The sequence below is a fragment of the Rhea americana genome, unplaced genomic scaffold, assembly GCF_003343005.1.
Source record: "Rhea americana isolate MKP2758 unplaced genomic scaffold, rheAme1 scaffold_420, whole genome shotgun sequence".
Classification (NCBI taxonomy): domain Eukaryota; kingdom Metazoa; phylum Chordata; class Aves; order Rheiformes; family Rheidae; genus Rhea; species Rhea americana.
This window is the reverse complement of record NW_028186558.1, coordinates 80,919-105,736: the sequence shown is the minus strand read 5'-3', so window position 1 is coordinate 105,736 and position 24,818 is coordinate 80,919. Positions and strand designations below refer to the sequence as shown.

The following is a 24,818-nucleotide window of genomic DNA, read 5'->3' as shown; positions in this document are numbered from 1 at the left end:
GGGGGGCAGGAGAGGATCGGGGAGGCCGGGCTCTCCTGGGGGTCTGGGCTGTCCCAGGGAAGGGCTGCCCCGACACAGCAGTGCCCGTGTCGAGGGACGCAGCCAGACCTTGCAGCCCCCTGCCCTGACCCCCGCTGCATCCGCAGACCAAGAACCAGAAGAAGGAGCGGGCGGCTGCCCTGCACAACGCGCAGCAGGAGTTCAGCACTGTCCCCCACTCCTTCGTCTTCCACCGCGGGCGCGTGGGCAAGAATGTGCGGCAGCTCATCCTGGACGTGCGGAAGGTGATGGAGCCCTACACCGCTCGGGCGCTCAAGGTGAGCTCGGCCCTGCTGCGCCGCTTCCACCGGCGCCTGGCTCCTGCTGCTGCTCCGGGCGCATCCGCCCTGCGCGGTGGGAGCGGGCCGGGGCGCGGAGGACGAGGGGCTGGACCTCAGCTGTGTGCCGCAGGTCCGGAAGAAGAACTCGCTGAAGGACTTTGTGGCAGTGGCCGGGCCCCTGGGGGTGACGCATTTCCTGGTCTTCAGCAAATCGCCCTCGAGCATCAACTTTGTGAGTAGCAGGCGCTGCTCCGCGTGCGCTGGCCCCGGGGGCTCTTCTCTCCACAGCAACCAGGCTGTAGCTTGCCCTTGCTAACAACTCTCCCGTCCTGGGGCCAGTGGAGTGGGAGGCACCAGGGCCCTTTGGGGATCCCTTCCCTCTCCCGAAGCAGATGCAGATGATGACAAAACTCTGCTGAGTTTCTGCTGTGATTTAGTTCAAAGTAAACGCACTGATGCATCTGTGGCAGCGGCGGGGGGCCACGAGGGCTGGCGGCAGCTTTCCCCAGCCCTGAGCACCTGCTCCTCTCCCCCTGCAGAAGCTCTTTCGCCTCCCCGGCGGCCCGACGCTGACTTTCAAGGTCACTCAGGTAGGTGTCCAGGCGACATCCTGGAGGAGCCGGAGCCCTTCACCTTCCCGCTGGCCGGGACGGAGCCCCCTCCCTGCCCGGCTCACGGCCGCCRCTCCGCTCCGCAGTACGCGCTCATCAAGGACGTGGTCTCCTCGCTGAAGCGGCACCGCATGCATGAGCAGCAGTTCACCCACCACCCGCTCTTGGTGCTCAGCAACTTCGGCCTCCAGCAGATCCACATCAAGCTCATGGCCAGCATGTTCCAGAACATGTTCCCCTCCATCAACGTCCACAAGGTAAACGAGGCGGCGCGACGCCTCCCTGCTGCGGTGCGGTTCTTAGCTGCAGCCTCTCCTCCTCCCCGCCGCCGCAGGTCAACCTCAACAACATCAAGAGGTGTTTGCTCATCAGCTACGAYGCGGAGACGCAGCTCCTGGACTTCCGGCACTAGTGAGTGCTGCGCGARCCCCCATCTCCCCGCGCGTCTGGGTCCCCGGGGCTGGGAGCGCGCTCTCCCTGGGTTCCCATGATGAGGATGCAGCTGCTGATGTCCCCGTGATGTCGCAGAAGTAAACGCTCTGAGGCACCTGGCTGCTCTCTGCCACCGCTTCCTTCCTCGGCGGCTCTCGGCCTCCTGTCAGCAGCAGGCAGCGTGCAGGTGGTTTCCTCTCTGCGGTGCTCGGCCCCGGCCGCCCCACAGTTGCCACCAGGCTCTGGGGACGGCGCTGGCACCTTTCCTTGGGTTACATCACGGTGGTTTGTCCCCAAGACGCTCTGGGCAGCCTCCAACCTGTCCACATCCTGCGGCTGCCCAGCCCCACGGTGCACGGGGTCCGCGCAGCACCGTTACCCTGACTGCTCCCTCCTCGCCCTCGCAGCAGCGTGAAGGTCGTTCCCGTCGGCGTGAGCAAAGGCCTCAAGAAGCTGCTGCAGGAGAAGTTCCCCAACATGAGCCGCCTGGAAGACATCAGTGAGCTGCTGATCAAGTGAGCGCGGGGCGCCCGGCTCCGCGGGCGGGGCGGGAGGGGCAGCCTGGCCCTCGCACCACACTTTGCTCTCCCGCAGAGACATAAACCTGTCCGAGAGCGAGGCCGAGCAGGACGGGACCCACAACATCCTGGAGCTGCCGCAGGCCTACGCGGGCCGAGGGAACATGAAGGCGCAGCAGAGCGCCGTGCGCCTCACTGAGGTCTGGGGGGACGAGGGGGCCAGCGGGGGCGGCGCTCACCCCCCCCGGAGGTGACGACACGGAGACCTTGACTTGCCCGTGATCGCCCAAGTAAACGTTCTGATCCGGGGGGACGCCGCGACCGTGCCGGGAGCCGTGAGGGCTCCGGGCGGAGCCTGACAGGACTCCGCACGCCTCCTTCCCGCAGATCGGGCCCCGCATGACCCTGCAGCTCGTCAAGGTGGAGGAGGGCCTGGCCCAGGGCAACGTGCTCTACCACAGCTTCAGTAAGCAACGCAGCCCCTGCCGCAGCCCGGGGCTCGGGCGCCGTCCCGGCAGCCTGCCTGCGCGGCACCTGGGGCCTCCGTCTCTCAGCTCCGTTCCCTCCCCAGTTCACAAGACGGAGGCAGAGGTCCAGGAGATCCTGGCTCGGAAGGAGGCGAAGCTGCAGCTGAAGGCGGAGCGGCGCCAGAAGCAGGAGGCAGACGTGGAGCGCAAGCGGCAGCAGCGCGAGGCTCACAGGTGGTGGCGGGGCAGGGCGGCGGGGCGCGGCGCGCCCGGCCGAGGCTGATGCCGGGTGTTGCAGGAAGAAGAGCCTGGCGGGGATCCGGAGGAGACGGGGGCAGGACGGTGACAGCGACGCTGAGGACCCTGGGGCGCCGGAGCAGCAGGATCCGGCTGAGCAGTCGGACGAGAGCGACGCGGAGTATTACCGGCAGGAGGTGGGCGAGGAGCCGGATGAAGGTGAGTCCTGCAGGGGAAGGGGTTGAGCCTCCCACATCCCCTCCTCGCTCCAGGGAGCTGGTGATGATGCAAAAACCTTGAGTTTTCCGTGATCTTGGCTCAAAGTAAACGCACTGACACCTCCCCACYGGTGCAAGGGACGGCACCAGCGCTGCTCCCTCCCGCTGGTCCCRGCTGCACCTCTGAGCCTCTCCCTCCTCCTTTGGCGTCTCTTCCCAAGATCTGTTCCCCAAGCGCACCAAGAGGAAGCGAGGACCCTCGGGCTCCGCCCTGCCGAGGAAGCGTCAGCGGTCCAGCCAGCCGGAGCAGCCCGGCGGCACTGCCAGCCCGCGGCCCACCCGCCGGGCCAAGCATGGGAAGCCGTGGCCACGCGCAGGAGGCCCTGGACAGACGGACTCGCAGCCCCGCAGCGGGATGAGGCAGCCACAAGGAGCACCGGGTCGAAAGCCGAGACAAGGACCTAGGCGTCCACGTCACGAGGATGGACGTAAAGGCCCCAAACTCGCTCCCTCCAGACCGAAGGGGCGAGGGAAGSTGCTGACAAAGGGGAAAACTGTTTTCAGGCGGCGAGGGCATGCCAGCAAGGGGAAGCGCTGAGACACCAGCCGGCTGCTGCGTGCACAGACTAAGGGGGAAGCGGTAGCTGCCTCCCAGAGGCCCTGTTCCTCCTCCTGCTCAATACAGTGCTCTGAACAGCTGCGTGTGSCTCTGCTGGGCTCTGGGCAGGGGGGAGCAGAAACACCATGCCGCTCTGCGGGCTGTAACAGTTTCCCCTGGCCACCCCGGGCTGCCTGCCACTGCACCGCCGCCCTTTTCATAATGCTCAAGGGTTTCGTGAGCGAAGCGCCGCTCACCCGACCGCAGGGCCCCCGATTTAATCGGCCGGAGCATATCTCCGGCCGCATCGCCCAGGCCGAGCGCCCGGCCCTGGCAGGAAGGAGACGGGAGCGGGTGGCTCCTGCGTGCCCCGGGCAGCTGCAGGGCTCCCCTGCGCCACAGAAGAGGAAGTGCCCAGCCCTGCCGCCCCAGGCAAGGCGAGAGGGGCCCTGGCGGCCGCGGGGCTTCTCGGGGTGGGGGCGAGACCTGCGGTGCAGGGCCCAGCTCCCAGCCTGTGCTGTCCCCAGCACGGGGCAGGATGTGACCCTTCTGCGTCCTGTGCCTTACTCTGCTGAGAAGGGAGGGACCGAAGCTGAGGGGAGGAGACAAGGCAGCACCGGGGCTCGGTGAGGGAGCAGCGGCACAGGAGCTGGCCCCGCGGCACAGGCAGGACGCAGGAGCCGACCCCGCGGCGCAGGCAGGACGAGGCGAGTGGCGGGGCTGGAACGGGTGGGGGCCGGGCCCAGCGCAGCAGGGTCCTCTCTGCTTCCCCCTCCGTGGGAGTGGGGCCAGCGCGGCACACTCTGGCCCCACTGCAGGGCTTCAGCCCAGGTGCAAGGCAGGCGCTCACCAACCCATGTCAGTGTCTGCACTTCGCTGCTCGCCTCGCACCACGCTTCCACCAGCTGCTCTCAGCTTCGGCTCAGCGGTTTGTCAGCTGTGCTGCRCGCAGCGGTACCTCGCCAGGCGCCTTCCCACGCTGCCCGCCCTTCCCGCTCGTTAACAGCGCTGCACAGTCCCCGCCGGGCCGGCAGGGCCTCATCCCCTCCCCTCCCGCAGCCGGCGAGGCGCTGCACAGCCCCCGGATGAACGCCTCGGTCAGCCACTGCGGCAACTTCAGCAGGGTCCAGCAGGAGCTGTGGCCCGTGCTGGCGCTGCAGTTCCCACCGGCGCTCTTCGGCAACGCCTTYGCCGTCTACCGCTTCGTGGTGCACGAGCACGCCTGGCACTCGGGCATCGTCTACTCCTTCCACCTGGCCGTCAGCGGCATGCTCTACTCGCTCTCGCTGCCCCTCCTGGCCGCCTACTACTACCCGCCCAAGCACTGGCGCTACGGGCCGGTCCTGTGCAAGATGGAGCGCTTCCTCTTCAACTGCAACCTCTACGGCAGCATCTTCTTCGTCACCTGCATCAGCCTCAACCGGTACCTGGGCATCGTCTACCCGCTGCGGGTGCACGGGCGGCTGCAGCCGCACCACGCCAAGGCGCTGAGCGCGGCCGTCTGGGTGCTGGCCGGGGCGCTCTCGGCCCCSACGCTGGCCTTCTCCGAGCTGCAGGGCAACGCAGGCAACACAGAGTGCCTGGGCAGCGCCTCGCCGGAGCGGCTGCCCCGTTTCTACCCCTACAGCCTGCTGCTGGCYGTGCTGGGCTGCGGGCTGCCCTTCCTGCTCACCGCCTCCTGCTACGCTGCCATCGTCCGCACCGTCTTCCGCAACCCCCACATCAGCCGGCTGGAGAAGCGCAAGGTGGGGCTGCTGGTGGGGGCAGGGGTGGCCCTCTACGCGCTCTCCTACCTGCCCTACCACGTCTTCCGCAACATCAACCTGGGGCGCCGCCTGCCGCGCTCGGGCCCGGAGGACTGCTCCGTCTCCCAGGCGATCCACACCGCGGCCCAGGTCTGCAAGATCCTCGTCAACTTCAACATCTGCGTGCACCCGCTGCTCTACGCGGCCCTGGCCGACAGCATGCAGGGCTGCTGCGGCTGCACCGCCAATGCGGAGCGGCTGGAGCACGTGGAGCTCCAGCGAGCAGCCTAGGAGCCAGCGAGGGAGGGAGGCCGCGGCGGAGGACGCAGCGCAGCCCCGAGGCGGACAGGGCCGGAGGTCCCGGAAAGGGCAGCGGCGTCCCACGCAGGGCAAGGATAAGCCTAATGTGGAAGGGCTGGAATTAAAGCTTATACCACCACCACGGCCTTGTGTCGCTTTTTGACAGGCCTCGATCTAGCCGAAACCCTGGGCGCCAGGAGCCCGTCGTCCCCAGAGAGCGGCTGCGCCCTTCCCCATCCCGCACTGCCAGCTCGGGCACTGCCAGCCACAGCACAGCGGCCGGACGTGCACCACGTGCCCCTGAGCGAGACACAACCAAGGTGGCAGTGAGTCACACGAGCGGCTCGTGGGAGGTGTCTGAAGGCAGAGCCCGGCCCAGCCTGGCAGTCGGACACAACCCTGGCTTCCTGCGCGCGAGGCGGACAGGGCTGCTCCCAGCCTGGCAGCAAGTCCCTGCGAGGTGAGGAGGCGCAACACAGCGACACGTTTGTGCGTACTAGACCACACGCCTTTATTTAGGGACACCGATCGCTCTAGACAGCAGCCAGCAGTGACAGCACAGCGGGTTCAGTTGGTGGAAGGCCTGTAGGAGAGGCAGAAACCACAGTCAGAACCGGGGCAGCCACACGCCGACGCCCCGGCCCGCAGCAGCGGAGCTGGGTGCACGTGTGGGTCCCCCCACAGCAGGGACGGGCTGTGCGCTGCCCCCGTCCCGCACGCTTACTTGGCCCATTCCACGTTGAGGATCAGGTGATCGTAGCCAAATCCAGACACCCCGGCAATAGCGCGGGCCGCATCCTCCCGGCGGTGGAAGCTGATGAAGGCAAAACCCTGGGCGGGACAAAATCGAGACAGTGAGGGCAAGCGGGGCRTCTGCCCCCAGCCCTCGCGAGCCCGCGGGGAATCCCTCCCTGCCCATCTCACCTTGGACTGCCCGGTGGTCTTGTCCTTGGCTAAGTAGATCCTAGAAATGGAACCGAAGGGGCGGAACAGCTCCTGCAGGTCGGTCTCGCGCGTGTCCTCAGACAGGTTGGTGACACGGATGGTGGCATTGTCATCAGCTGGGGCGGAAGGTCGGGCAGGTCAGGGCCGCTGGGAGGACTGGGGACACGCGCAGGGCGCCAAAGGCCTYGCCGCCCCCGAGCGGCGCGGCCTCGCGCGCGGGGCACGGCCCAGGCCCGCAGCGGGCACGGAACAGCGGAGGCAGGACAGGAGCGGAGAGTCGGAGCGCACAGACGGGCTGCGCCCGCCCCAGGACGACGCTTACCCCTGCGGTTGGGCTGCATGGACTCCCCGCGGCGGCAGGCTCCGTCCCGCAGGCTGGGCGGGACGTACTTGCCCGTCTTGCTCTGCTGGGCCTGCACCGGCTCCGGCTCTAAGGGCAGAAAAAGCAACATCAGAGTGACTCCCTCCTCCTTCCCGCGGCACTGCAACGTCACGGTGAGGCACAGAGGGGCTGGAGCCAGCCCCTAACTCCACCTCCAGAACCCAAATCCTTCGGGAAAGGACGAACGCAGCTAAGACAAACAGACACCGCACCTCCCGGGAGCTTCTCCTTCTCGCCTGTGGAGAGCCCCAGCTGCTCGGCCAGCTCCTTCTGCATYGGCCCCAGGGTGTCCTTGTAGGGGCAGCGCGTGGTCCAGTGGTCGCCCTTGCAGATACGGCACGACACGATCTTCTGCCCCTTCAGCTTGTTCATGGGATCCTCCTCCTCCTGGCAGTTCAGATCCTGGACACAGGAAAGACTCCTCAGCACCGCAGAGGCACAACATTCCCGCACCCACACCGGCTGCCACGGGCTCCCCGCATCCCGCCGGCTCCCGCCCTTCCGGACTCACCTCCTTGCTGGTGATGAAGGTCATGAAGACATCGTCGCTCACCGTGGTGGTGGCCACGTTAGGACCGGGGGCATCGAACTCAGAGTTGCCAAACTTCTTCCAGTTCTGGGGAGAACCAGAGGCTGTTCAGGAAGGGGGAAGGTTGCGAGGGAGAGACCCACTCGCGTGACACATTCTCGAGCGCTGCGCAATGCTTAGGACCGAGACAGCCTCACTGGCACTGAATGCAAAGCAGATACCACAGACAAGGAGGAAAGTGACCCCTAAGCACAGGTAATTTGGAAAGACAGCAAAGAGATCAAGGACAAGTAATATGTACAGCGGAAAGGCTGAGAGAGGAAGCAGTTTCTACCTTTCTCTCTCCAAGCAGAGCAGCCTCTCTGACCCTGCACGGAGCACGCTCACCTTCCTGCGGGCCACCGCCTTGGAGGCCTTCCTGGTTTCAATCCGGAAGGTGCGGATGATCTGCAGGGGTACAACAGAGCCTGTCACCACCAGAGGGACGGCCCAAGACGCACTTCTGGCCCAGACTGGGGCAGCCCGAGGCAGAGCTGAACCCAAGTCTGACGAGACGCCCTCAGCACGGCCCCYCAGGATCAGCCCAGCGCTTGGGAACAGCTCGCATCCAGCTGCGCTGGCGGGACCAAACCCTCTTGGGAAAGAGGGACACAGGCCTGAACTGCCGCCTGGGTTGCAAAGCTCACCTTCACCTTGCGCCCATCCTCCTCCTCTCGGTACTCCGTGATGGTCTTGATGTTGCCGTTGATGAGCTCCTTCGGGGAGGGCAGCGGACCTGCGGGAGAGGAGGCGGTGAGCTGGCYGCGAGGCGAGCAGCCACCGGAACAGTCCCGCGTGCCGCGGGCGGCTCTCACCTCCTTTCAGCAGCTCGGCCTCCGCGCTCAGGCTGCCGCCCAGCACCCCGCTCAGCGGGATGTCCTTCAGCAGCTCGCTGGTGATGCATTTGTCTACAGGAAGAGAAGCGGGGACTCACCGCCGGCATAGCCCTGGGGGCTCCCCAYGCGGCTATCCCCTCCTGCAGGCAACACACAGCCATCGAGGGCCTTTCCTGCTACTGGGGTGCCAGTAGGCCGCTCCATGCCGCACACCCAGCGGGACAACTGCTTCCTGGTGTCCTYCTGGGCACCAGCAAAAGGGTAGGAAATATCAGTCACTCCAGTTCCCTCAGGTTCCTCAAATCCATGATACAGGTAAGGAACTCGGAGAGGGGCCCTGCTCCCTGTCCTAGGCCAGACATAATCTTTTACGGATCAGCCATAGGGAAGAGAAACCTGACTGTTTTGAGCCCCAGGTATAAGGTGAGCATCTTAGGAGAAAGAGCTGCTCCTACAGGGTCTGGAAGAAACCCCAAGCACCGAGCCGGGAACAGGATGAGCGACAGGGGGAAAGAGCAGGAATCTCGGCCCACAGCCAGCGCCACCTGCGCCACTCACCGTCGTCTCCGCCCTCCTCTTCCACCTGGTCGGCCCAGCTGGGCTTGGAGCTGCGGAAACGCCAGAGCCTGAGACCGGCCCCGCCAGCGGGGACGCGGCTCCCGCTTCCCCGCGGTTCCGCCGCGGTTCCGGCCCGGCCCGGCCCGATACCCTCAGCCCCGCGGCGCTCCGGCCCAGCCCGATATCCGCCCCGGTCCCGCCGCGCTCCGGCCCGGCCCGATACCCCCGGGGCGCGGCCATGTCCCGGCCCCGCTCCCGCCTCACCCCCCCGGGCCTGCGCCCTGCTGGCAGCTGCGCCCCGCGGCCCCCACCGCTCCCCCGGCCCCGCCAGGCCCCAGCCCGGCCCGCCGCCCTCCCCCCGGCCCCGCCGCCGCCTCACTCGTAGTCGCCCGTCGGCATCGCGCTCTCGCCGCCCTCACGCGCACCGACCGGAAGGACGCGCCGGCACTTCCGGCGCCGCCGCTGCCGGAAGCGCGGCCAACCCGGAAGGGGCGGGGCACGAGGCGCGCGGAATGCCGGGAAGTGTTGCCCGGGGCAACCGGCCCCCCCCCCTCCGGCCCACTGGGGAGAGCGGTTATAATTTATAGGAGAGATTTATTTGAAGAAATATTACAACATATAAAAACTACATAAAGTATTAATTCCCACTTGTACAAAGCGGCCGATTATTTTCAATACAATGCGTCATAAAAACGGCCCCCCTTCCCCCCACCCCCCATCCCCGGGCCGCGGCAGCGGCGTGGGGGCGGCGGGCCCGGGCCGGGCCCCGAAACAAAACCCAAAATAAAAACAAAACGGGGGGCAAAATAAATCAGTGCATGTTTGGGAGTCCCGGAGCGGAGACGGGAGCGGCGGGCGCTAGTCGGCGGTTTCCATCTTCTCCGGGCTGCTGGTCTCTGCGGAGAGAGCGGGGAGGGGGTGACGGGGCCACCGCGGACCGGGGGGGTTCGCCCTGGATGTGGGGGAACTGCCCCGGAGGAGGGAATTTGCCCCGGATGCTGGGGAATCGCCCTGAATGTGGGGGGGAGCTGCCTGGGGAGCCTGCACCCCCACCACGGGGCCGGGGATCCCCAGCCTCCCGCTCCGAGCGACAGGAATCCCCCCGATCCGGGACATCCCTGCGGGGCCAGGCGAAGCCCATCCCGGCCGGCAAGAGGGGATCCTGGGAAGAGGCTGCTCCTGCTGCGGGAAGCAGGGGAGGGCAGGGCCAGCAGCCCCCCGAGCTGCCCCTCTGCGCGGAGCAGGCCACTGGCCGGAGCCCGGCCGCGGGGCTTCGCCCCCRGGACCTACCCACGGTGTCTTCTCTCAGCTTTGCCAACACACACGACTTGATCTCCAGCCCGATGGCCTTGGCTAGAGGAGGAGGCACTGCGTTCCCGACCTGCCGACGGAGGGAGGGAGGGTCACGCTGGCGCCGGCTCCGCTCGCCCCACGCGCTGGGGCCGGGGGCCGCGCTCCGGCGGGCTCCGCTCACCTGTCTGTGCTTGTCGAGGATGTTCCCGAAGAGCCGGTAGGTATCGGGGAAGCCCTGGGACCTGGCGCACTCCCTCACGCTCACCACTCGGTGCTGCTCCGGGTGCAGCACCCGGCCCTGGGACGCAAGGGAGACAGGAGGCGGCTGAGCCGGGGCCGGCGCGGAGCCCCGGGGCTGCGCTTTGGGGCCCGGCCGCGCACCCACCTGCTTGCCCATGGGCTCGGGGTTGGTGACGGTGGTGCTGAAGAAGCCGTCCCACTCCAGGCGCCCRTAGAGCCCGGCCCAGTGGTTGTGCCGGTTCCCGGTGTGGGGCAGGCACCAGGGGATGAGCGTGTTGAACTGCCGGTCGGCGGGGTCGCAGGGCTTGCCTGGGGTAGACGGGGAAGGGTGAGGGGAGGGCGCCGCGGGGCGCCGCGACCGCCGCGGGGCTGGCGCCTACCTTCCGCGCACGAGCACACGCCCCGCAGCGCCCCGGAGCTGCTGCGGCCGTTCTTCTTCTCGTGGTGCGTGTAGCGCAGCTTCCGCGTGGTCGTGCCRTCCGACAGCCGCACCTCGATGTTGGGCAGGTCCCGCCAGTCGGAGCCGGGGGCCAGGGGGATGTGCCTCATCCGCGCTGCGACCAGGGCGCTCATGTCCTGCGGACGCCAAGCCCCCGCGTTACCGCCCGCCGACGGCCACCGGCCCCGGGACCTCGCCGCGGGGCGAAGGCAGCGGAGCAGCACAGCGCAACCCAGGAGCGGGACTGCAGCCCCGTTCCTACCTCTGGGAAAGGCTGCGGGAAARGGACCGGTCCCTGCACCGCTGCAAGCCTCATCTTCCCCCCCGCCCCAACCCGGAGCGGGAAGGAGTCTCCGGGTTACACGCTGCCTCTCTCGCTCCCCGTTCGCACAGCGCTGCCCACGCAACACCCCAGACCTAACCCCGGACCCACATCTAGGCACGGCCTCCCCCCGCCCCGCTCGCCATCCGCGTCTGGGGGATGCCCGCGCAGCACGGAAGCGCTGTCGCCCGGCCCGCCGCGGAGCCCCCGCACCTTGCAGATATGGTCCCTGAGGATGGGCTGATACTGAGAGCCCCGGATCTGCCTCTGGAACCAGGACTGGGGCTCCCCGTTGTAGGAGATCTCCAGGGCGGAGGCTCCGTTCCTGACCTCCGGCAGGTCGGACATGGTGTCCCGCACCGTGATGGTTCGGAAGGGGCCGGAGTACGTCCTGGGAGGCAGGAGCGAGCGATGAGAGCAGCCCCCACCCGAGACCCACAGCACTCGTCCTGCCCTGTGAACGCCCCAGCCCCGCAYTGCTTCGGAGGCTCACCGGGTGATATTGCTAACGAATTTCTTGTCATCCACCACGACGCTCAGCTGGCAGGCACGGGGCGCGAACACGTGCAGCGGTTCGGGGAACATGGGCAGCTTCTCACCAGGGGCCGCAGCAAGAACGATGGCTCTCCGCCGCGTCTGGGCCACGCCGTATTGACCAGCCTGAGAAAAGGAGACTCCTGAGCAGACAGCAACGAGGCCTCGAGCATCCCCATCTGCCAGGGCCCTGAAAGGGCCGGGAGTGTCCCCTCCACCAGACCACGGTGGAGGGTGCTTGAGCAGTAACACAGCAGATAGCTCCTTCAGAGGTTATAGTTCATTGCAGAGCCAGCCTAGAGAGGGGTTTTAGCCCTAGAGAACTGCCTCAGGACCCACGGTTAAGGGAAGTGCCCTGTGCACGCYGTGACCGCCCTACCTGCAGGACCCCAAAGGTGCACTGATAACCCATGCGGACAAGGCATCGCAAGGTGAGCTTCAAAACCATGGAGCGCTTGAAGGACACGAAGTTCCTCACATTCTCCAGCAAAAAGAACCGTGGCCTGTAGTAGTCACAGTAGCTGCAAAGAGAGAAAGGGACACGTGAGCAGASAGACAGAGCAACATGCAACATCTGGGTCCTTCGGCACAAGCCACCAATCTGCAAGCTCTTTGCCTTGGCCCGCTCACCTGAGAAAGGAGACCACCAGGGAGTTCTTGAACTTGGAGTAGGTGCGGGAGTTGAAGCGGTTCATGCCACTGAAGCCCTGGCACGGGGGACCACCACACAGCATCTCCACATCCCCCTTCTGTGGGAGCTTCTGCCCCAGTGAGTTGGTCTTCTCACCAGACATGACCAGCTTCAGCAGGACGTTGCAGTCCTCCGTGAACACGGTGGTGCCAGGATTGTTCAGCCGGAAGGCCTGGGCGGCTGGCTCCCACATCTCGATGGCCCAGAGCGTTTCCGACACACCTGGGGAGGAAGACAAGGCAGAAGGTCTTGTGCTTGTGCAGCCACGATTTCCTCACACCACCTGATCCAGCTCACGCTCCATCCCAAACACCGTGCCCAGCAAAGGGACTGAGACACCAAGCAGGAGCTTGGCCAGCGAGAGGCCAGCACCGATTCCCATCTCCTCGCGAGCTCTGGTCATCTCCCAGCTGCCGTCCTGGCTCTGCGGCTCACCTGCCTGGTGGAAGCCCTCAGACAGCCCTCCACAGCCAGAGAACACGTCTAAGGTACGCAGCTTGGGCAGCTTCAGGTCAGCTGGCTCCTGCTCRCTCTGCTCGCAGGTCACAGACGATTTCCCTTTGCCTTTGCCTGCCAACAGAGCCCAGATAACATCAAAAGGCAAAGTCATTTCCTCCTCTTAGTGCTTACAAGGCAAATTCTTCTCCCTTTCTCCGCAGCAGTTAACACACCAGCTTAAAGCACYTTTCTATCCGTAATTGTTTCACTGCCATTGTCAGAATACACCCTTGCATTTGGAAGGGAACTTCTTCATCTTTCCCCAGTGCAATTCCTTTCCACCCAACAGCCCTTAGCCACAGACCATTTCTGTGGTAAGGCTGGAGCTGCCTTAACTCACAGGGCAGCTCCCCGTACGGGCAATGTTCCCCTCTGGCAGCAGGGTATGAAGCCCTGCACTGTGGAGCAACCAACCCAGCAAAGGGTGGCCGGTAGGTAAAAGGCTTCAAGATCTTTGAGGGCACCACAGAACAGGGACAGAGCAAAGCACAAGGRACCCTGCACCGTCACTGCAAGGTTTAATTTGGAAAGACTAAGCCACACATGGCTTTCTCTTAGAAATAAAGCTGCAGACCACATAGCTGCATCCTGTGAGAACATCAGAGCAGGAGAAGTACACAGAAACATCTGGTTAGTGGGAGGCCTTATCTCTACTCCACCGCAAGTAACGGCAGACAAGCTGGTTCACTGACTCGAGACCTCCCCAGCCAGAATTACCTTTCCCTTTCCCTTTCCCCTTCCCTTTATTCCCAGAGCTCCGCGCATGGTTTGGAGGATCTTCAAAGCTCTTGGTTTTTGCGTTGTAAGCCTGGGAAGAGAAAGAGATCAGGACACTTTACCACAAAGAACTGGCAGAGCCATTGCCATTACCCCATCTGAATTGTGAAAACTGAGGGAACAACACAGGAGCAGTGCTGGGGTGTGCAGAGGATGCACCCTGTCTCCCTGCATGGCCTCAGGGATGTCTGCCTGTCTCAGGTGCCAGAAAGGCCACTGGAGGTCTGAACACAGCCCTTCACCTCCACAGACAGCAACTGCTCCAGGGGTCAACAACAGATTCTTGGTGGCTTTAAATTAAAGTATTCTTTCTATCTGAGACTTAGTCCCCCAAAAGGCTGCAAAGTTCTGCGTGCAGCTACGGGCACTTGTTCATGTGCCAGCACTGCGGCAGAGGAGAGCCCTGGACTTGTGGYGCTGCAGGATCTCCATGGCGCAGGCGCAGAGCTCCATCCCCCTGCTCAGGCACAGTCCCCCAGACTCGGCATGCCTGGGGACACAGCCAGGCCTGCTGGCTCCTGCAGGACCCTCACCTCCAAGAAGTAGAAGCGGTCGAGCCCGCTGTCAGAATAGTCCTGGATGCTTTCRGTTAGGTCCTCCCCATACACCACGGTGCAGCGGCCCTGCACAGCCCGAAAGTCAACCATTGTCTCCTCATCGCTCCAGTACAGGAGGTTGATGTCGGCATGGTAACTGGCTTTCATGGACTTGTGCGTGTTCTCGGGCCTGCAGGGAAAGAACACTCTGGCTCAGGGAAAATGTTCCAGGAAAGCTCCTCACCCTGACCCGGCTCAGGCTCCAGTGCTCGTTCCACTGCACTGCTCTGGCTCCCCAGAGAGAAGCGGGTTTATTTCCTCCTCCTGCACGTGTTTACTACCATCGCTTGGGCACAGCACTAAAGGAAGGAGTTGTTTCATACCAAAGGGAGCTCTCTGGGTGTTCTTGGGGGAAAGGAGGGATTTGGCACTGAAGCTGGTAAACAAATTTAAAGACAGAAAGATCTGAAGCAGGTAGAGCTGTTATGCTCAAAGTGTACCCGGTCTAAGTGTCTAAGTTCCTGTCCTGCTGTCAAGGCTCTTTGCACTTGTCTCCCCATGGTGTGTGGGAGATGACTAAGAGCCTGCAAATGTTTGGGTAAACACCTGCAACCCAGAATGGCACTGGTGATGCTGCTCAGCACCAGTCTGCTCCCTGACTGACAAGGAAATCCCACTCAAGCAGCCGCACTAACCAAACAGAGATGCTCGAGGTCCTGTCTCAGGAGCGTCCCTGTGTTGGAGGCACACAGCTCTTCCCAGCCCCATGGAGCCGGGAAGCAGGGCGAGCCCCTTCCTCGCTCCGCACCCAAGCAGCGCAGACCGGCTCCCGACAGCGCGGCCCTGAGGCTGTTCACCTGTAGAACTTGTAGATGCGTAGCTTGATGTCGGCCTCGTTGGGCTTGCCGTTGCTGCGGATGTTGCAGAAGATCTCTTTGATGCGGCCCACACGGTATGGGTCAGGGGCATCCAGGTTGCTGCCCTTGATGTACTCCGAGTACTTTCGGTAGTGCTCCGGGTGCAGCTCCTCATCCACTGCCTCCTTCTTGGGGCGCTTGGCTGGGCTGGCAGGCTTCATACTGGGGAGCATGGGAGCAGGTGAGGGAAGGAGGCTGGGATACCTCTTTCCCCCAGGACACAGCAGCACAGGGCATCCTCCTCCCCCATCCCTGCCTGCTTCAACCTGCTCTCCTCTCCGTGTTGCAGAGAGGCGGTGAGGATGGCSAAGCCACCCACTCCGCAGCGCGCTAACGTTTTACAGCCAGGCTCGACAGCCCCACGCATGTGCAGCCGTGCAGACTGCAAAGACGCCCGGCACAAACCAAGAYACCTGCAGCTTGCTACCTCCAACCCTCTTCCCAAAGGGAGCTTTGCCCTAACTCTTCCCATAATTATAGGCAGCAGGCAGAGTCTCAGTCAATCATCTACTCGCAGCCATTCTCTTTCTTTGGAACAAAAGAAATATACAGGGATTTCAGTTCATCAGCCAAAATACAGTGGTTCAGCAGTCAGGATTGCCTTAGCAAAGAAATGTCTCGCAATTCAATGTCTGCAGGTGAAACCAGTGACAAAGGCACCTTTATTTCTAACCTGAGCTTTTGTGAGTGAGTGTAATGGGTGCTTAGTTCACAGGCAGGATTCATRCTGCCCAGGGACTGCTATCTCCTCTCCTACCTAAATGCTGCACAGGGTAGKGTCCTTAGAAGTGCTTACAGCCCCCTGCAAGCACCAACCTGAAGGAAAAGGCTTCCGGCAGGAGGTAGACGCCGTCTCCTACCCTGTACTGCACTCCATTCTTGGTTGCCATCGCGTAGAACATCTTCCCGTCCCCTTCCTCCAGGGGCTCAGCCACTTTGGGTATCTCCTTTTGCCTCACCTCGTCTAGACGTGTGCAGCTCATGCAGAACCTGCAGGTGAAGGACAGCAGAGCGCCGTGATGGGAACCCCGGGGAGGCTGACCAGGGTGCAGCCCATAGCTGAGAGGTGCCAGCTGCGGCAGAGCAGCTCCAGCAACGGGACGGCAGCTCTCCCTCGCCCCAGGAGTCCACAGCGGTCAAGGCTGCCTTTTGCACAATAAGCGATAGTTAAAACATGTCCCTCAGCTGGCTGGGTCGAGGGAAAGGATACTAGCTGGCTCTGCCTTCAGCTCTGTGCTTGGGGAAGCACTGCAACAAGCATGTTCTCYTCCTTCAAAGTCTGTCGCCCGTCAGCCAGGAGGTGAGCAATCACGCCACTACTGAGCAGCAAGTTGCAGCTAAATTTAGCCATGAGCATGGCTGGAAAGCTCCTCTGCAATGCCCTGCAAGCTGCTTTCCCACACGCACTCACTTATATTTGTTGTCTTCTGTGGGCTGAGTTTTTGGAGGAGACTCGAACCGAGCGTACTCCTGGTCGTACCACATCTGGTAAAAGTAGGTTCTCCCGTCATCTTCCACCATCTTGATCTCCATATCCAGCCCGCCCTGCTGGGAGAGATATATTCACAGGGCCTGGCACCGCTGGGTCTCTCCTGGCAGCTGACATGCTATTAATGGCTGCAGCCAGCCGGGGTTTGCAGGGCTGTCACCCACCTCCATGGACCAGTTCTCTGAAGGCGCCTTGTAGATAACTGTGACTTTGCCGTGGATGTAGGACAGCTGCATGTCCTCGCATTCATCCACCAAGAAGAGCTCCAGGGGGTCAGAGGTGGCTCCCAGGACGGTGTCTGAGCCAGGGCAGAACCAGTGGGCATGGAACATCTGGCCGCTGCTGTCCTCCCACATGGCAGTCACCCTGGGAGGGAAAGGAGCCCAGATTACGGGGCGCCAAGAAAGGGCTGCAGACGARCAGTCATGTTGCTCCAAGCCTTGCCAGAGCTAAGGAGACCTTAGACAGCAGCACGGTTTGGTGGGGAGAGCAATCAGGCTCCACTCCTGCTCTACCGAGCAGCCCTGGCAGGTCATGTCAGCTGTCCCTGTGCAAACCTACCCCATCACGAGCAGAGACCCAGCTTTTCAGCCCCACAGCACCAACCTGGCGAGGTAGAGGGGCTTGGTGGGATCGTCGGGGCTGACAGAGACACAGTCCCCCACCTCCAAAGTCTCCGAGTCGATGCACACCTTCTGGTAGTAGTCCTTCTTCCCATCGCTCTGCAGAGACAAGGGACAGTCGGAGAGTCCTGTTAAAGCCCTGTGACAGCGAGCAATACAGCCACGTGCCTCTGCCTGCAAGTGGCCAACGCAGTCCCCTCCGCAGCCTGATCGCGCGCCCTGGCTCCGTCAGCTGCAGCGGGAGGGAAGCAGGGCTCCCCCCTTCCTGCTGGATTAGCGGCACACATGCCCGCCCAGCCTCACCTTGATGGGCTCCCCCACCCAGGAAATGCGGCTCTTGTTCTGCTTCTTCTTCCTGCCCTGCAGCATCTTCTTGGGCGACGGCATCTCGGGGATGTTGTCATCCACTTCTTCATCTTCATCAGCCTCTCGAACAGCCAGGTTGGGGCATCTGGGGACACAGTGACCGTCATTGCAGCAGGGCTTTGTGCAGGGACCAGCCCAGATGGGACATCAGCAAGGCCAAGCTGAGCCCCGCAATCCCCCTCTYCTGAGCAAGAACTTCCAGAGAGGCCTGGACCAGCTGAGACCCMACTGCCCGCCCTAGTCCGTACCTCCTCTGCAAACAGGCCTGCTTACTTCGTCCGCTTCCCCCAAACTTCACCATGTTCTGGCAAGCCTTGCACTTGCCACACTCAGGCTGCTGACAGACCTGCAGCAGGGAGAGAGGGTAGAGTGAGCACRGGCAGATGCAGCAGAGACGCCCCAGGCAGGAGTGACAGGGACCCAGGGAAGCTTGGTGCCCTCAGGAATTGCTTCTCTACCCTCAGAGACACAGCATTGGGGGTCAAACCACTGTGGGACGACCCAATAGGGGCTGAGATCTCTGAGGTGGAATGAGGGCAGGAGATGCAGGATGCAGCTGGCTTCCTGCAAGCCTGCAGTTACCTCGCAGACGCCACAGCGCCGGCGCTTCGTAGCATTCTCCTTATCCTCCTCCTTCTCATCCTTCTCGATCTGCTCAGAGAAGAAGGTGTCGAAGATGAGGTACACCAGCTTGGTGGTRGTGGCCTTGGTGGGGCCTTTGTCCTTGTCTATTTTGGTGGGATGCCGGATGGCCTGCCGCCTCGCAGCTCGCCTGTAACCAAGGACGGGACGGTGAGAGGGGAGCCTGCGCCTCACGCTGCCAATAGCTCACAGCCCCACCACGCAATCCCCGACTTCTGAACAGCCCGTGACCAGGGGAAAAGGTCCCCAGGGAACAGAGCTCGCCATGGGGCGCCTGACAGTAAAGGACTATGACAGGATCATGCAACGGGCTCTCCACGCTGGTGGAAACCAGTTCCGCTCCAGGGAGCAGAACCCGAGCACAAGCTGCAACTCGCACAGGCTCCCCAAGAGACACTGCAGCAGCAGCACAAAGAGCAAGGCCAGTCGCCAGGGCCCCAACCCTGCCTCCAGCTACCAGATGACTTTCCTTCCCTTGGGCAGCAGTGGGCAAAGGGTTTTCCACAGTGCCAGTTTCAGGAGAGTTTATGYCCAAATTTCTCAGTGTTCTCCATGCTATGAAAGCATCTAGTCCAAATCCTCAAGTCATCTCAGCAAGTAACATGCAAAACGGTTATCCTGGAATGATCCTATGTGCAAAGCAGCTGGGCGGATGGAAACTAACCTGCTGAGCATCTCCTGGCAAGCTGCAAGGCCAAAGAGAGCAGAAAGGCCAAGATACAGAGGCTGCACCCACAAAGCCAGGGGACACAGTGCTTACCTCTTCCCCAGGGTGACTCCAGCTAACTTGATCAAGTCTCTCATGCAGGGTGTGATGAGGACAGGTGGCTCGTCGCTGTCCCCAGCTTCATCGTAGCTTTCTACCTGCTCCACCACGAACTGGGCATGCCGCAGGAGCGAGTCCTCCGTGAAGCGGTTGAAGTTCAGCCCTGCGGGAGGCACTGTGGTCTGCAAGGACAGGTAGGTTAGGGAAAGGGCTGCGGTGCAACACCCCTACGGTGCACAGCGTCCCCCCAGGCGCTGCAGGTGAGGAAGAGCTGCGAAGGTCAGCTTCTGGGAGGACAGACAGCGTCTCCTTTGAGGTTGGACCCATCTCTGTGTGAGAGGAACAGAAACGGTTCCTCAGGCTTTTTCGTGCACCAGCTTTGTCTCCCACACAAAGAGCAACCACCAAGCAACACCGGAACAAGTGATTCCCTTTGCACACCTGGTGCAGCCAGCTGTCCCTGACACCAGCTGGACATGGCACATAGCATGTTCCTGACCACCTGCCACGAGGCCACGCTARCTCACTGCACGTCATCAAATGACAGGGGCTACTCTGGAGAGGACCAGCCTCGTGGCTGTCGAGCAAAGGCACGCGCTGCTGCCAGCCGCTCACCTCGATCTTGTTCAGCAGATCCTCGTAGCTGACATCACGGTTATTCTGCAGGAACTCAACGACAATTTTGCTCATGTAGATCTTCTCTTGCATAAGTGCAAAGATGGGTGCGTACTCCTCGCTGGGCTCCATCAGGATGTAATCCGCAAAGGCTGTGGCAAAGGGAGAGTGCAGCAGATGGTAAATACTGGGGGAAGTTGGCAGTAAAGGCTGAGCTAGGGCTGCAGCGGTAGGGGTTCTCGGGGGAGGCCAGCCTGTCTGCACTGTTACAAGGGATGGCACCAGGATACGACCTAAGTGCACAGAGAAGCCCAGAAGCAGCTCTACCACTAGCCAGGGCCAACGCTCACCCACCTATCAACACCAAAGCAGTAGGGGCAGCAAATTGAGGTGGGGCACAGACTAGCATTCATACTACCCATGGACTAGTCTTTTATTCTTGGTGTGCTGTTACCTAATTAGAAACCAAAGACAATCCAGGGTTTTTCTGTCACTACAAACAACTCTCCTGTGCATCAGCAAATGAAGTCCTCTGATACCACCTTTGCTTTGAACAGAACAGGTTATTGGAAGGGTTATGTTCCTTGCAGAAATAGCGAAGCAAAAAGCTTTTAAATCCTCCAGACCTTTGCTTCTTCCCCCAATTCAACTGCAGAGCAGGATGCCGAAAAAAAAGCCCKCAGGGACATTTAAAGTCATGAACACACTGGAGCTGGGCACTTCTCCAAGACTTTTCTCAACACAAACACTTCTGGAAAGCCCAAGGAATGGAGCAAGAAAGCAACAAAGGTCAAGAGCAAATAGAAAGTTCTTTCTGAGAAYGACCCCGACCAGCCTGCACGTTGCATCGACAGGCTCCTGCGGAGCAGGASCTGGAGGACAGGTCCTGCCTGGGAAGGGAGGCTGCACACGTGCCGCCGGGAGGCAACACGTCAAGCCACCTGGCTCGCTGCGGTTCTCACAGCCCGATCGTCCCTCCCTGCAGCAGGGGCACGCACCGCAAGCCTCAGGTCTTGYGCCGGGGACGGTTCACAGCTGTGAATGAACTGAACTTGGCAGGAGGCTTTATGCAAGTTTAGCATAAACAAAATTGCTGCTGACTGAGCTAAATAAGCCCAAACCAGAGCATCAGCATAGTCTTCCACCTCCATTTCACGTCACGTGCTTGAAGGTGCAAGTTCACCATAGCAGCAACATCCACAAACCCACACGAAGCTTCTCCAACAGTCAAATGTGCAGCACGGACACCTAACCCAACGCACGGTGCTCTCGGAGCCAAGCTTCCCGCCCCTTGCGCACCCACCTGTGGTGAAGCCGATCAAGGCCTTCTCCCCTCCATCAAAACCGGTGATCCACCAGGCATTTATGGGTCCTAGCTTCTTGGCTCTCACACCACCTGAAGGGGAGAAGACACAGATTTCAGTCACTGGCCCACAGGTCTTGCTGCCCCACACCCAGGCGCAAGCAGCTATGGACGAGAAACAGCAACACAAAACACTGCTCAGTCAGAATTAACTCTGTTTTGCCCACAGCATCGAGCTGAGAGTTCAGGGGAAAATGCAGCAGCCCAGTAGCCTGAGGCTGCTACATTTCGGCTCAGAACCAGTGTCCCCACATGCCTTGCAGGCATAAGCAGAGCAGCRCTTGCTACCCGCTCCTTGCTGCCGAATCCATCCTTAGAGCACAGGCTGACGAGAGCAGGGCAGGACATCCCACCCGCAGCCTTCGAGGTTCCTCTGAGCCAGACTCACCGTCCAGACATGGGTTGTCATCGTATATCGGTTTCACCGCACCGCTAAAATACAGCTCTATATTCCTCTCTATCAGGCCAGTGTCAAATGGGCACAAGTGACCTCGTTTGTCATAGACACTGTTGGGAAGAAAAATGAGGRGGAAAGTTTCTGGTTTGTGCACTGCACCATGAGATTTAAAAATAAAGCTGATTTTCCTAGCCAGTTTCCCTGGATGCAGGAAATCTCACCTAAAAGAGGTAACTTTATGCTGCGGCAAGTCCTCATAGCTTTCAAACCCATCTTCGTTAGCGTCAAAAAGAGATAAGCGCTCATCTGTCAGCATTTCTGGCTCCTCCAGCTAAGTGAGAGAGAAACGAGCGCATTGAAAGAGCGTTTCTGTTCTGACAGCGTTCCCCAGACCCAAACGAGGGAGCAGCAAGTCACTTACAGCATCATCAGGATCCCCCTGGAAGAATTTGAGGTCAGGGTCATCGAGGTACTGCCTGCAGTCGACGCACTTGGGAGGGGTGGTCTGCGAGATGCAGAGGATGGCATGAGCTTCTCTCGTCACGCTTCAACCCACGGCACAAAGCTCCTTCCCCACCAAGCAGCCCTAGTCCAGCCCTCCTTCCCCAARCGTCCAAGTAGCCAAACAGACGCCCTCAGTTCCAGGTGGCATCCTCTGCTCCACCGCTAAGGGAGGTCAGCTCTCGCCCTGGCCCCGCTCGTGCAGGCTGTGCTGCTCTCTAGCACGCCTCAGCCACTATTTTTTGGAAGCTGCGTGTGCCACTAAGGGTATTATCTTTCCCTTAACGAAACTAACTGCTTGAAACAGCTGAAAAAATAAACAAGCACCAGAAATGCTGAGATGTGAACAGAAAAAGTAACTTACTTTAGCAGGTGTTGTAGTTTTAACCTGAGTAATTTCATCTTTTATCTCAGACCTGGGTGTAAGAACATATAAAGAGAAGGAATAAAGATACAGAGCAGCAAAACCTCCCAAGAGCCCCCTACAGCTGACGTGGCCAGGAGGGTAGAGCGGGCTGCGAGTCTCGCAGCAGTGTGGAGGGCCCGGGAGTCCCTCCTCGCCCGGCACGGAGGTCTCTGCGCTCTGCCCACTGCCCCGTGGGCGACTGATCTCCTGCAAGAGGCTAGAGCAGCGACGCTGGGGCGGTTCGATCTACGCTACCGCCTCGCAGGAGGGTGGGAGCAGGCGCTTGTTCAGTCCAGTGGCACATCTGGACAAGCCAACTTTTAACGGCACTCGAACGCTTCCGTCGCTTGGGCCAGAGCCAAAACACAACAGAGAAAGCTGACAACGCAAAGTTCAGTTCGAACGGGAGCCAGGCATCGGTGGACCTGGGCCGTGGAGCTCAGGGGCATCGTTTACCTTCAGCAACAGRACAACTAACTGCACGCGCAAAGCAGAAGGATCTCTGAACCAGTCCATCGTTCGAGGTGCTTCATCACTGAAACATCTTCCTCTTGGGAGCTAAACTGCCCCGATTTACACAGTGCTGCCTCCCTCCCGCACTAACAGTGCCAATGCAGACAGAAACGTTCATTGCCATTGAGTCCTTCACGGCTGTCTTCTGCTGTGGGCAAACACAGGCACCAACATGCACCGGCCCAAACACCCCCTCAGAAAATACGTGTATGTACAACTCTCCTTCTTACCCTTCTTTGGTTTCAATTTTAATCCTTTTCTCATCTTGTTCCTTCAGGGAGGAAAGAAAGAAAAGGCCTAAGAGGAGGATAGTGCCTGTGGCTGGAGCGCACGACGCCCTCCAGAACAACGTGCACGACCACAGGTTGGTGGTGGCCCAGCCAAGACCTCGTSCGCAAACAGCTCCGGTACGCACCTCTTCCAGCTCCTCTTCCTCCTTCTCCACGCTCTTCTCTTGCTTCACTTCCCCATTCACCTCGTCTGACTTCCGTTTGTTGGCTCTGCCAGTTTTAAACACAAAGACTCAACTCTTGGGTTCAACACCAGAAGCAAAGARCTTTCCAGTGGGGCAAGAGGCTGGACGTCCAGGCAGGCTCCCCGATGCYGGTCTGCAGCCTGAAGCCAGGCGCTGCTGGACGCTGCCCGGCTGGCCCTCGGGGCCGGCCCTCCTGGGTAACCACAGACCCGCCAGTTTTGGGAGCAAACCTATCGACCCCAAAGGCTCAGCACAGCACATGGAAGGAGAAGAGGGCCAAAGCCCCAGGAGGTCCCCGCTCTGTGAACGTACTGACCCTTTGGAAAACATGGCCAGGATGGACGGCTGCCGGCCGGAGCTCCGAGTGACTCGGGAACTGGCAGGAGACTCTGTCGGAAAAACAGCAAGGAACTGCATTAGGGGCAGAGACTCGCTGCCCTCCACCTCTAGGAAATCCCCTCCAGCAACGCCCCACGGCCTGGCTTTCACTGACACGAGCCACGGGGCCGGGGTGGCAGCAGATGAGCAACATCCTCCCTCACGCTCCCCCCTCCCAGGGCAAGTCGCAGAGGCCCCGAAACCCTCCCGGGAGGCTCCGCTTTCCGCGCCAGCAGCCCCTCCGCATGCCCAGGAGCCCCCGCGCTCCCGCTTCGTATTGGACCGCAGCGGGCTGTTTCTGCAGGCCAAGCTGCTGCTTTCTAAGCGAAGGTTACACGTGCGCAGAGCCCCTCGCGCGAGGGAGCTGCACGGCTGCTCTGTTGCGGCCCGCGGCTGCTCGGGGAGTTTCTCCTCGGCCTCCCAACGCCTCTGGACCCGACGGTCCTTAAAAGCAAGCGCGTACTGACGCCAGCCTGGCGCGCAGCTGGGGGAGCGCAGGGCGGCCGGCCGCCTTGGAGCCGGGGCGCCCCGAACAGCCCCGGCCCCGGAGCTCCCGGCCGGGAGAGCTGCGCTGGCCGGCCCTCGGGGCAGCCCTTCGCCAGGCTGCCGGGAATCCAGCGCAGCGGCAGCCAAGGTCTCGCCGCGGAGGCGAGGGACGGCGGCTGGGATGGGGGGTTTGGGCTGCGCGGGCTCCCAGGGTCCCTCCCAGCCCCGTGGCCCCCGATCCGCAGGGAGAGGAGCCTCGCAGCGCAGCGGGGCGTTCCCGGCCGCACGCTGCCTCCGTTACTTTTGCTCTCCCCGTTGGATCTGCTCCTCCTGGCCTTGCGCGCCCGCGGCGTGGGAGCTGACGAAGAGGAGGAGGACGAGGCCGCCGCTTCCTCCATCTCCATCGCGCTGTCCTCCTCCCCATCCGGGCCTGCCCGCTCCGAGTCCTCATCGCTCCCATAGGCGCCGTTCTTGGAGCAGCCGTTGGACGCCTGGAGCAGCGGCGAGGCGTCTCCGTTCTCCGCCGAGAGCTCCCTGTGGAGCAGGGCTTTCACCTTGGCCAAGTACCTCTCCTGGGCCGGCGGGGAGAGAAGGGCAGCGGTTAACGCCCGCCCGCGGCGCGGCAGCGGCCGAGGCCGGCCATGCGGCCGCTCAGCGCGCGCGGGGCCTCACCTCCGACAGCTCCTCGCGCCGCAGCTTGGTCTCGAGCTCGATCAGCTGGTTCTGCACGTCCGCTTGCAAGAAGCCATGGATGAGGCTCAGCTTCTCCCTGACACACTCCTGCGGGGACGGAGGGGAGGGCGTCAGGCGGGCGAG

General features: G+C 61.9%; 4 protein-coding genes across 4 annotated transcripts in view; 2 read left to right on the top strand and 2 right to left on the bottom strand.

Annotated features, from left to right (window-relative positions):
• The window catches only part of PPAN (peter pan homolog), a 5,132-nt gene extending 1,633 nt beyond the window's left edge, over positions 1-3,499 (top strand). Inside the window, exons 2-12 of the mRNA XM_085315140.1 lie at positions 147-317; positions 451-552; positions 860-910; positions 1,018-1,188; positions 1,266-1,342; positions 1,771-1,878; positions 1,958-2,081; positions 2,269-2,347; positions 2,453-2,582; positions 2,647-2,804; positions 3,025-3,499. Coding sequence (XP_085171266.1) covers positions 147-317; positions 451-552; positions 860-910; positions 1,018-1,188; positions 1,266-1,342; positions 1,771-1,878; positions 1,958-2,081; positions 2,269-2,347; positions 2,453-2,582; positions 2,647-2,804; positions 3,025-3,401 — 1,548 coding nt within the window. The 3' untranslated portion in view covers positions 3,402-3,499. The remainder of the gene's footprint in view (positions 1-146; positions 318-450; positions 553-859; positions 911-1,017; positions 1,189-1,265; positions 1,343-1,770; positions 1,879-1,957; positions 2,082-2,268; positions 2,348-2,452; positions 2,583-2,646; positions 2,805-3,024) is intronic.
• Positions 3,500-3,729: 230 nt separating this feature from the next.
• On the top strand, positions 3,730-5,573 carry P2RY11 (purinergic receptor P2Y11). Its single transcript, XM_085315166.1, has one exon. It carries the CDS (start codon positions 4,487-4,489, stop codon positions 5,435-5,437), a length of 951 nt encoding a protein of 316 aa, XP_085171292.1. The 5' UTR covers positions 3,730-4,486; the 3' UTR covers positions 5,438-5,573.
• Positions 5,574-5,932: 359 nt separating this feature from the next.
• On the bottom strand, positions 5,933-9,215 carry EIF3G (eukaryotic translation initiation factor 3 subunit G). The gene is made up of 11 exons (XM_085315165.1): positions 9,115-9,215; positions 8,736-8,785; positions 8,157-8,249; positions 7,989-8,077; positions 7,690-7,749; positions 7,285-7,389; positions 6,986-7,175; positions 6,714-6,821; positions 6,371-6,507; positions 6,171-6,277; positions 5,933-6,029 (listed from the first exon to the last, which is right to left on the bottom strand). The coding sequence occupies exons 1-11, from the start codon at positions 9,132-9,134 to the stop codon at positions 6,014-6,016; spliced, it is 975 nt and encodes a 324-aa protein (XP_085171291.1). The 5' UTR covers positions 9,135-9,215; the 3' UTR covers positions 5,933-6,013.
• Positions 9,216-9,315: 100 nt separating this feature from the next.
• Positions 9,316-24,818, bottom strand: part of DNMT1 (DNA methyltransferase 1) — an 18,813-nt gene continuing 3,310 nt past the window's right edge. The window contains exons 2-33 of the mRNA XM_085315139.1: positions 24,675-24,782; positions 24,304-24,574; positions 23,455-23,527; positions 23,079-23,163; positions 22,894-22,934; positions 22,109-22,160; positions 21,665-21,748; positions 21,465-21,574; positions 21,235-21,353; positions 20,787-20,879; positions 19,484-19,635; positions 18,863-19,050; positions 18,043-18,232; positions 17,709-17,806; positions 17,398-17,545; positions 17,078-17,193; positions 16,636-16,837; positions 16,394-16,527; positions 15,799-15,972; positions 14,923-15,144; positions 14,063-14,255; positions 13,470-13,560; positions 12,690-12,824; positions 12,194-12,476; positions 11,943-12,084; positions 11,523-11,689; positions 11,243-11,420; positions 10,649-10,844; positions 10,414-10,577; positions 10,210-10,326; positions 10,026-10,116; positions 9,316-9,631 (exon numbers count right to left, since the gene is read on the bottom strand). Of these exons, the coding sequence (XP_085171265.1) occupies positions 9,594-9,631; positions 10,026-10,116; positions 10,210-10,326; positions 10,414-10,577; positions 10,649-10,844; positions 11,243-11,420; positions 11,523-11,689; positions 11,943-12,084; positions 12,194-12,476; positions 12,690-12,824; positions 13,470-13,560; positions 14,063-14,255; positions 14,923-15,144; positions 15,799-15,972; positions 16,394-16,527; positions 16,636-16,837; positions 17,078-17,193; positions 17,398-17,545; positions 17,709-17,806; positions 18,043-18,232; positions 18,863-19,050; positions 19,484-19,635; positions 20,787-20,879; positions 21,235-21,353; positions 21,465-21,574; positions 21,665-21,748; positions 22,109-22,160; positions 22,894-22,934; positions 23,079-23,163; positions 23,455-23,527; positions 24,304-24,574; positions 24,675-24,782 (4,455 nt within the window). The 3' untranslated portion in view covers positions 9,316-9,593. The remainder of the gene's footprint in view (positions 9,632-10,025; positions 10,117-10,209; positions 10,327-10,413; positions 10,578-10,648; positions 10,845-11,242; positions 11,421-11,522; positions 11,690-11,942; positions 12,085-12,193; positions 12,477-12,689; positions 12,825-13,469; positions 13,561-14,062; positions 14,256-14,922; positions 15,145-15,798; positions 15,973-16,393; positions 16,528-16,635; positions 16,838-17,077; positions 17,194-17,397; positions 17,546-17,708; positions 17,807-18,042; positions 18,233-18,862; positions 19,051-19,483; positions 19,636-20,786; positions 20,880-21,234; positions 21,354-21,464; positions 21,575-21,664; positions 21,749-22,108; positions 22,161-22,893; positions 22,935-23,078; positions 23,164-23,454; positions 23,528-24,303; positions 24,575-24,674; positions 24,783-24,818) is intronic.